General features: G+C 36.0%; 1 protein-coding gene across 1 annotated transcript in view; it reads left to right on the plus strand.

The window, feature by feature from the left end:
• LOC121326638 (BMP/retinoic acid-inducible neural-specific protein 3-like) overlaps positions 1 to 4,826 on the plus strand; it is a 40,055-nt gene extending 35,229 nt beyond the window's left edge. The window contains 2 exon segments of the mRNA XM_041269974.1: positions 3 to 225; positions 3,501 to 4,826. Of these exon segments, the coding sequence (XP_041125908.1) occupies positions 3 to 225; positions 3,501 to 4,617 (1,340 nt within the window). The 3' untranslated portion in view covers positions 4,618 to 4,826.
• Positions 4,827 to 10,060: the final 5,234 nt, after the last annotated feature.

Below are 10,060 nucleotides of genomic sequence, written 5' to 3' on the forward strand. Positions count from 1 at the left end.
AGATGAGTTTAAAATGTTTCTGAAAAGGCTACCACAAAACTATTTCCTGAACATCTCAACGTTACAACACCTATGGTCAATGGACTCTGCCTTTCTACGGCGGTATGATCTGCTTGAAAACAGCATGAAGGCTCTCTACAGTAAGGCACAAAGAGTTGTCTATAAGCTCTTCGCTCTTAGTAAAAGGTGTCAGAAACAGCCCCAAGTCACTCTGACAAGAGAGAGGTAGGTACTGTTGTACACTAAATTCATATAATTGAATATCCTTAACTTAAATTATATTATAGTATTTTGTTTTCTCCAAAGTATTTTAGAACAGTGTTAATGGATGTGCATGCATGGGGCTATATATTAAAACCCAATCTCAAAAGACAAAATAGATGTGGAAATAGTATCAATGTGCCCTATATTGTTGAACATGATTAAAAGTCAATTCAACCACCAATTAGCTCCACTTCGTATACATTCCATTATCTTCCCTCTCTGATTCTAATGTCACTGGGAATGCAAATTGATCTAATTTTTACTGACATTTTTCAGGAATATGGTATTTTGTTTTGGGATTTTAAAACATTAATATAGCAGAGCTAATGATTTCATTATGAAACAAATCCTGTAAAACCATGTCACACAGTTAAGCTGTGACTTAAATGAATAGCTTATATACCAGTATAAATATAAATGTTGGCTAACCTGAGACTGATAATAAGTGGGTTTCAAAGTAGCCAGTGATCTTCTTGAAAAAAAGCAGTTTAATTTCCCTGGTTTAAAAGTATCAAAGTTTGGGGAATTGCTTTGTTAAATTAATTTTTCAAAAAGGATAGGTGCAAATTGATCCCTATTAGAGTTGCCTTTAAGTGAGCAGAAAGCTTTAATCAAAGTAGTATAGCACAGAATATTCTAGCTAGGGATTAATTAAATTAACAATTATAATGGAATTAGAAAGTATAATGCAACTAGTACAACATAGGTCAGCTATTTTCCTACAGAAAAAAACAAAACAAAACACATGCAGTATTTATTGTGCAGCTAATACTGTAATGACGGTCAACTTGGGAACAAGAAGAGTGAAGAATGTTGTCTGTTAGGCATTGGTTGATTCATGCATATATAAAGGATGAATTCAATTATCTATTTCATGTCTGGTAAAGGAACTCGTTTTTAACCAGGATAGTTCTAAAGAGGCAAGTGTCTTTGAAGTCAATGCCTGATTGATTAGGGCATCAGTGTGACTGTAGCTGCAATTGGAACATCTAAAAATGTTGTATGTCATGTCTTCAAGGAGTGGCAAACCTCCAAAACCTACTGAGCTATCTAAATAAAAGCTCGAAGCATGTCCAAGTACTGATGTCATATATTTCCTTAGTGTTGAGAGATGTGTGTTATCCTGATTCATCCCTAGGGGCAGAAGTTTTTAATATACCTTGTTAGGTTTTTGGGAAGGGGCAAAATAATACCTTTGGGGAGACCATTAGTTTAAATAGAAAAGGGAAGAGCATAACGCATAGTGGTGAAAATCTAGAGGACAGTTCATTCTTGGATTTTCTTTAAAATGATTCTGTGCAAAAGAACAATCTGCTTGCACAATATTTGATTAAATAAAATTAAAATTGTGTTAATGTGGAGTTTGGCCTAAACAAAGACTGGAGAGTTCTTTGGATTCCAAAGGGCTACAAGCTGTGTTTATATATGAAAGTCATGTGGTTCACAGTGCACAGAGGTCTGCAGGAAGAAATTATGCATGGAAAAGCAAATGCATTATGTAGGGAGGAGAGGGGCCTGCTGTGCACACTTGAACTCTGTATCACCATGAACTTTAATAAAGACTGCGTGAGGACAGACATTGCTGGCAAACAGGCCACAAAGTCATGCATTGCCACAGATTAAATTACAGCTTTAATACAAATAGTATAACATTGGATAGCAGTTCAAACTTATGTTAAATACATTACAAAACTTGGGTAAGAGTAGACTATTGTAACTAGCGAGTAATCTATAGATGGGATGTCATCTAGAAGCTAAATTAGTATTATCCTATAATATAGTCTAACAAAGAAAAAATGCTTATAGTTGCTTATTACAAATGATAGAAAATCCTATTAACACTAGAACCGCCACATGGGTCACTTTGACCCATACATTTCTAAACTCCTTCGTTATGAAAATGAAAGACATACTATAGGATACAACTGAAAAGGTTTATTCATGAACATCATAGCTAACATTTGTATTGCAGAAACACCATATTTAAATGGAAATTTAAAATAAAATGCTTTATTTTTATAATCAACGCATATTCAGCATAACTATAAACAGTGAACAAATATAATAAAATACACATTTCAAAAGAAATGGGTATGTACATCTACCTAAGTACAGGTGTAAATGGGTACTGTATATGTACATACAAAATTATGAAAAATGAAATCATTGTTTCTAATACTACATAAAAAGAAAATATAACACTGTTTCCTGTATGACAGCTGCATTGTACTCTATGGAGAAGTGTACGCATCTGCTAGCTTACTGTGCCTGCGTCCAGGAGCTGTGTTGGAAACACAGACACAGTTCCACTGAACACTATTGTGTAAACTGGTACATACACACCTGCAAAACCAAAATGCTTCTTTTTCTAAAAGTAATATAAAAATAATATATATAAAATATGTTTCATATTAGGCACATAAGTTGTTATCCTACCTGTCATTTCAGTTTGCTGTATGCATCTCAGTGCAGCTTGCCGTATTCCAATCAAAATGACTACTTTCAAGATTAATGATATATTCCCAGTTGCATCTGAGGAACAAAACAAAGGATTGTTGTCTCCCAGGTACAATGAAAAATAAACAACTAGGCTTTCACTGAGTTGGCATCTTGACAAATCAGCTATCATAGCAATCTCTGTATTGTAGTCAGTCTACAAACAAAGGCTTGAAAAAAAAACAACACATGTGCTAGGAGGAAGGGGCTTGTTTTGTTTGCTGCATTTACAAAAATAATCGAATATCTTATGTTATATTCAAAAAAGACAGGTATTGTATTGCATAGGTCACATTGGCCTGCGTGGCAGTTCTAAGTAGAACTGTTAATAACTTTATAAATTATTTGACTCTGGCTATCAAACGGCATCAGGATATTTAATTTATATGTTTAGGAAAAGTCAAAAATGGACACACATACGACTTACAACAGAAGAGTAATTAACATGTTTAATGCAAAATGGGTCACAATGATGTTCTAGTGTTAAAAACCAGTGGAATCAGGGCAATGCGCAGGTAACCAGAGTAAATCACATACATGTAAGTTATGGTGGAGCAGTGTACAAAATAGTAAACTACAAAATGGCCATGCACATTTATAATGTATATATTTTTTTAAACATGTCATCCAAAAGAAAATCACTTGTTTTGGTTCTTTATGTACTTTAACAGTCCATACCAATTACCCTGTAATATTTGCAACTTGTTGTATTGGTCATTAATTATATATTTTATCTTTAGACCGCTGACCTACTGGTTGAGATACATTCAGTCATTGCTTTACTGCACAGAGAACAACCAAGAGGGGTCATTTTCTGAAGAAACTCACAGCTGCCTTTGTGCCTATGATCACAGTTCCTGTCAAGTGGCCATTCCATGTGCAATAGGAGAAGGGCAAGGCTGTGCAGCCTGTGCTTCTGAGAACCACACCCGCTGTGGCAACTGCAACCCCAGGTATATGCTGAGCCAGGGGACCTGTAAACCTGAGGTGGCTGACTCTACAGAGAACTACCTTGGATTCGAGACAGACCTGCAGGATCTTGAATTGAAATACCTCTTGCAAAAAACCGACAGAAGACTTGAGGTCCATGCCATCTTTATCAGCAATGACATGCGCCTCAACAGCTGGTTTGACCCTTCATGGCGGAAACGCATGCTCCTCACCCTCAAGAGCAACAAGTACAGGTCCAACCTTGTCCACATGCTGCTGGGTATATCCATTCAGATTTGTCTCACGAAAAACAGTACTCTAGAGCCAGTTCTGGCTTTATATGTCAACCCTTTTGGAGGCAGTCACTCCGAGAGTTGGCTTATGCCTGTTAATGAGAACAGTTTTCCTGATTGGGAGCGGACTAAGATTGAACCTCCCCTGGAGTGTTACAACTGGACCTTAACTCTAGGGAACAAGTGGAAAACGTTTTTTGAAACTGTTCACATCTACTTGAGGAGTCGTATTAAGGAACCTGGTGTTAATGGCAATGACAGCATTTATTATGAACCTCTGGAGTTTATGGATTCATCAAGGAATTTGGGCTACATGAAAATAAACAGCATCCGAGTGTTTGGTTACAGCATGCCCTTTGATCCAGAAGCTATTCGAGATCTGATTTTACAACTCGATTATCCCTATACTCATGGATCGCAGGATTCTGCTCTGTTGCAGCTGCTGGAGATTCGAGACCGTGTAAATAGACTGTCACCACCTGGCCAGCAGAGCTTGGACCTCTTCTCTTGTCTGCTTCGTCACCGACTCAAACTGTCCACCAGTGAGGTGGTGCGGATCCACTCCTCTTTGGAGTCTTTCAATGCCAGATTGCCAAACTCTGTCAATTACAAGACAACAAAATTGTGTGGTTAACCTGTCAGCCTGATGTAAGAAACATGATGTCAATACATGGAGACAGTTCCAACTTATATATGTGAAAAGTGTTTGAGCAGATCTGTACTGTATGTGTGCAAACTAATCGAATTTTTTTTTTTTTTTTTTTTTTTTACTAATCTGTAAAAAACGTACACAAATAATCCAAATAACACCACTAAATATAATGCTAAGTAATTAAAAAAAAAACAGAGACCAAACAGTAACTTCCACTTTTAAATACATTTGTTTATACTTTTTTATATGTTCTGTTGCAACCATGGTGATATACTTTCCATCATAGGTGAAGACATAAAGTGATATAAACAAAGTTTTGTAGATTAACTATTATTAAAAAATAAATAAAAATAAATAAACATGGTGTGATCATTTTTTGAGAAAATGATTTTACTGCAGTGAATGATATATAGAATAATATTTTATATCCATACAAAAATATTAGACACTCAGGTCAGAGATTGAATTATTCAATGACAAGATAGCTAAAGTAGATTTGATTTGCTCATTAAATTAAAATGTGTCTCCAATGAATTGTTCTCTTATTTTCCTGCAAGCTCGTTTCATTGCGTATAGAATTGTATACAAAATGAGTTATTAGTTGCCATTACCCAGATCAATTGGTCAAGTGCATCCCACATGATCCTAATTGGATGGAGATCTGGCAAAAAGACCCTTACTGTGCTTTAAAAATCAAACAAACACCCTTGTCCAATGAATACTGTCAATGTTGTATTGATAACAACAATGCCTGTGAAAAAATATACAATGCAATTCAAGCAGAAGTGAATCTGCCATGATATTCAGGCACGACTATCATATAACTTTCACCTACCAAATACTTCTTAGACCATCTAAGCGGTGATGTGCAAGGCTATGCCAAAACAAAGAAAAAAGGTTACTGTGGCAAAGTGGTTGGTAGGGGGAACGGGTGTTGCGGTGATGCGATGCAGGAGTGACAGGCAGACAACGGTTTCCAGTGCAAAGGTGCTTTTATTTATAATCCAGGTCTGGTGACCGTAAAATAATAAATCCCCGGCTATACACAACAATGTGTAAAGCACAGGGATAACAAAGCAAGGCACAGTCCTGAACAAAAACGAACACACTGTCACCAGTCCTGGGTGAGTGCAGACATGCTTGTGGTGGGTGAAGACACTGTATTTTCTGACGGTTCTGTGCAGTGGTGATCTGGATCGTGCTGACCCTGGTCAACAGCTCCGGATAGGTGAGTTAACTGTCTGGTGGTGCAAAATGCAAACAATTACAAAACAGACAAAACACAATACACAACTCTTTTTCACTTTCTGTACGAGAGCTCCTCTCTCGGTCCTTCTCTCTGCTGAGCTTTTACCCAAACGAAGGAAAAGATCAGCATTACCCTGGCCCCTATATGTACTCCCGCATGACATCTAGGTAAACGGTTGCAGCTGCCTTATTACTTGCAGCTGCCCCTCGTTTACCTTTCAGGTCATTACGGTCCTACAACAGAGTCTCGCTTCCTTCCAGGCTGACCGACTTCCCAGTTCCGGAAACGAACTGTCAGGCCAGCCCTTCCAGATACTTCTCCTCTCGTTCTTTAGCGCCCTCACAGGTCGGGAGGGAGATTTATCACCAGAACTCATTGTATTTTTGTCACAGGTACTCATACTCTTGCTATTATTAATAGACACCCATGCATATACTCAATATAAAAACAGTCCAATAACATTATACAGTACTGTAATATTATTGTTATACAATTCTATTTCAGACACTAAGGTTGCTTTAATGTTAGTTTCACTTGATCAGTGAGCCATATTCAGAGTGGGGCAACAGTCTGCAAGAACAACGGGTTAGGGAATTTTTCAGTGGAGGTTTATGTTAAATGAATTGCTTTACCAACCAATAGAATGTTAGCAGAAGCTGGGAAGAGGCCGTCACCCCAGCAACCAGTGGCAGCACTGTCAGTTAAAACGTTTGTGGAGATGAAAACAATATGGCGGCTTAGCTTAGAATTTACCAAATACAACTGACAGAGGTGGCGTTTGGCGACATCTCTGAGGTCTGTTGAGGAGTAATCTATAATTATGATGCTTAACAGCCTGCAAATCATTCTGGATCCAAAAAATGCACAGGTCTAAGGATAGACCTGCAAAAACAGATTGTGAAGGCATTCTGTTATGTGACTGCAAATTGCTCTGGTTTGTTTAGTCTTTTATGTTAAATCAAATTGTATGTAAAATTATATTAATTAAGCTAATTAACTATAACCTTTTTAAGCAGTCCATTTTGAAATCTACAGCAGGAATTAGATCTGGTCACAAGTTCTGTATGATTAATGTGTAAAATTATGTTTCTGCTTGTACTAAAGCTTCATCTCAAATCTGTAATACATTGAACAAAAATATAACACATTTCCCAAATATAAACATGCTGTATAAAGATATTTAAAGTATCAGTGTTATCTTGTGGGGCCTGCAAACATTTGTATGCAACATTTTTAGGGGAAGGTACTGTACTGTATGATCTGTCATTCATGTAATAGCTAACCAACCAAGGCACATAAATATAAACTGTGACCATTTTGCATTTGTTCATGACATTTCTGATAGATTTCATAGACCTAAACAATCACATATAGAAGTCACAAGCACATCTGAATCCCGACCTGCAGTCACCACTGTTTTTCAGTTGTGGGATTCCATCATGCAGAGACTGAGATGTGTGCTAAACATGTGATGGTTTTGTGGTATGAGCTAATTTTGAGACCAAAACTAAATACATTTGGACTTGAAAGGCAATTAAATGATCATGCTTAACCACCAAGCCCTCGGTTAATATTTAGACCATACGGAAGAGTGGACTTGAGAAAGAAAAAATATAACAGTGAACAAGAGAAAACATTCTTCATCTAATACGTCAACATGTAGCAGCTATATTACCTGCATTAAGAGCAAGATTCCACAGAGAGATCAATACTACTCTTGAAACTCTTCTCCTGCAAGAATCTGTTGGCTTGTGTCTGCCTCTTTCCTGCTGATATCAATTTAGATTTATTAACCAAAGTATGTTTTCTGCTTGATGTAGTTTATATAAACACAAATCAATTTTGAATTGTACTTCCAGAGCTGATGTACTGCCAAATTGCACCTTCCTGCCTTTTTTATTTATTTTTTTGCCTACCAGATGTACAGCAAGTGATCTCAGAGATCAAGGTTCATGTTTTGAAGGTCCATAGAGCTTAATTTAAAAAAACAAACAAACAAAAAAAAAAAATTGTAAAAGTGTCCAATGGTACTTATGTTTTTTGTCTTTGAGGCTGTTGATATCTGATGCTAAACAAACCTGTATTTTCATTGGAAAAGCATATCTCCATTTTGTGGACAGATAATTCCCCATCGGGAGGTACCTGTGAAATGCAAGATATTTTACAGCAGAGAAAGCTCAATGTTCTGCCCTAGCTTTCATTTCCATTGTAATGAGCATAACTGGATTAGGATGAAGACTTCAAAACCCCCAATGACCCAATGATGATATAGCTACTGTGTTGAATGTGAAGTATAAACGTTCCACAAACATTTTTTTTCCCAAAGATTGATGGATTCCATGAGCAGTTAAATTGCCACTTTCAATATTACATTTCAGTGTATTTAAATAATTTTGCTACCATTAGAAAGATGTTAAGTTGGTATATTAAATCGAGGTTCAGCTGTGTGACTCATCAAGTGTGAAGTATTGGGACACAGGTGACTGACAGGACATGTGCAGTAAGGTATGTTCCAGTGCAGGAAGTGTATATCTCTGTAAATACATACATTTTTTTACTGGTAGTCAAACTAAAGTATCAATCAATAACAAAAAAATAAACAATCACAAATCTGATGTCTGTTTTAATGTCTGTGTTACATGACAATAAAGTTTCAGAATATTTTAATGTGAAAGGATATTCTCCTGTTTTTTTTTTTTTCTTCCATCAGGTCTTAACTTCACCAACAGGATTTTTTGACATCTATTTATTCAACTCTTGCTTGTCTCATCTGCATTTATATAGTGAGTGGGGGCTTGCAGATTTGAATAGTCAATGTCACATGATTGAAATGGAATGAGTAAGACTGTTGATTCCCAATACGTATTCAAAGCCAGGTAAAGGCGGATTTACATAAAAATGAAAACCCAGTACGGGAGCAACAGAACCCAGAGGCTCTTAGAATGATTTAAAACACTATTCAAAAGGTACTGACTCTTTAAAAATCTTAAAACAGTTGCATTTTTCATAATCTCGCATTTATATTTGCGCAACCTTTACTGGCCTATAATTTACAAAGACATTTTATTGTCTCTTCATCATAAGAAATTGATTCCAGTACTACAATTTAGTGATGCAGGAAATAAGAAACATGAAAGCTGTTTATGGAACATATAGTTGGGATTTAATGTAACAATCACTTTAAAAAGGTCTGACAGTTCCAATATGCATGGGGCTGAATATCAGCAATATATTATAGATAGTGCTGTCAAATTTCATTAACGTTTTATTATTATGACACCCACCCAAATACACTATAGGCTCATTTTCAAAACTTAAGGCTCAAATATAATGATTTTTTAAAAATATAATTACAAGAGGGATCGGCCAGGAATGCAATGGGAAGTTAAGACATGCAGGATACCCATGAATTATATTTTAATGTAGTTAAACATGTTACCCATTAAAAAAAAAAAAAAAAAAAAAAGGTTTTATAACAGCTGTCAGGTCACTCAATGGCTTTAGTATTTTTCTGTATTCCTGACTGAAACTCTTGGGATCATGTGCAACTTTGAGGCTTCAATTTTATATATATACAGGGTACCCTTCAACATATTTATTTAATGGCTGAGTTAATTGTCCTTTTCAGGATACAGTGAGGAGGTGTGTTCTAATAGTCCACACTTAAGATAATCTTTTAATTAATAACTAGGATTGCTTTTGTTTTAATTAATGCATTCGAATAATTACTCATTTCAGAGATTCTGTGAGAGCAAACAGTTTGAGCCTGGTCAACAGTGTACCATAATGTTTCAGTAACACAATGTCTCTAAATAATTGAATATAAAGCAATTTCTGTACAATGGTTTTAAATACCTAGTTCTTAAATAATGCATATGGATTTGACAGAATCGTTTGTTTTGGACTCTCAGACAGGAAACAATAACTCCAACTTTGACAGCCAGTACTTATTTGTCTTCTTTTAAATGAATAATAAACCAACCTCTGCAGAAGGCCTTGCAAAGCTTCCAAGTCTTGCATAATCAATGCTTTCCACTAAATTCAAAGATAAGGTTAGATGAATATCCGATGTGGGCCACGAAAAAATCCATCTCAATTTTTTTTTAATTCACCAAACCAGGGTTTGTATGCACATCGAATCATTTTATATAATGTATTTTTTTTTATATAATTATT

Source organism: Polyodon spathula, chromosome 14 (assembly GCF_017654505.1).
Source record: "Polyodon spathula isolate WHYD16114869_AA chromosome 14, ASM1765450v1, whole genome shotgun sequence".
Classification (NCBI taxonomy): Eukaryota; Metazoa; Chordata; class Actinopteri; order Acipenseriformes; family Polyodontidae; genus Polyodon; species Polyodon spathula.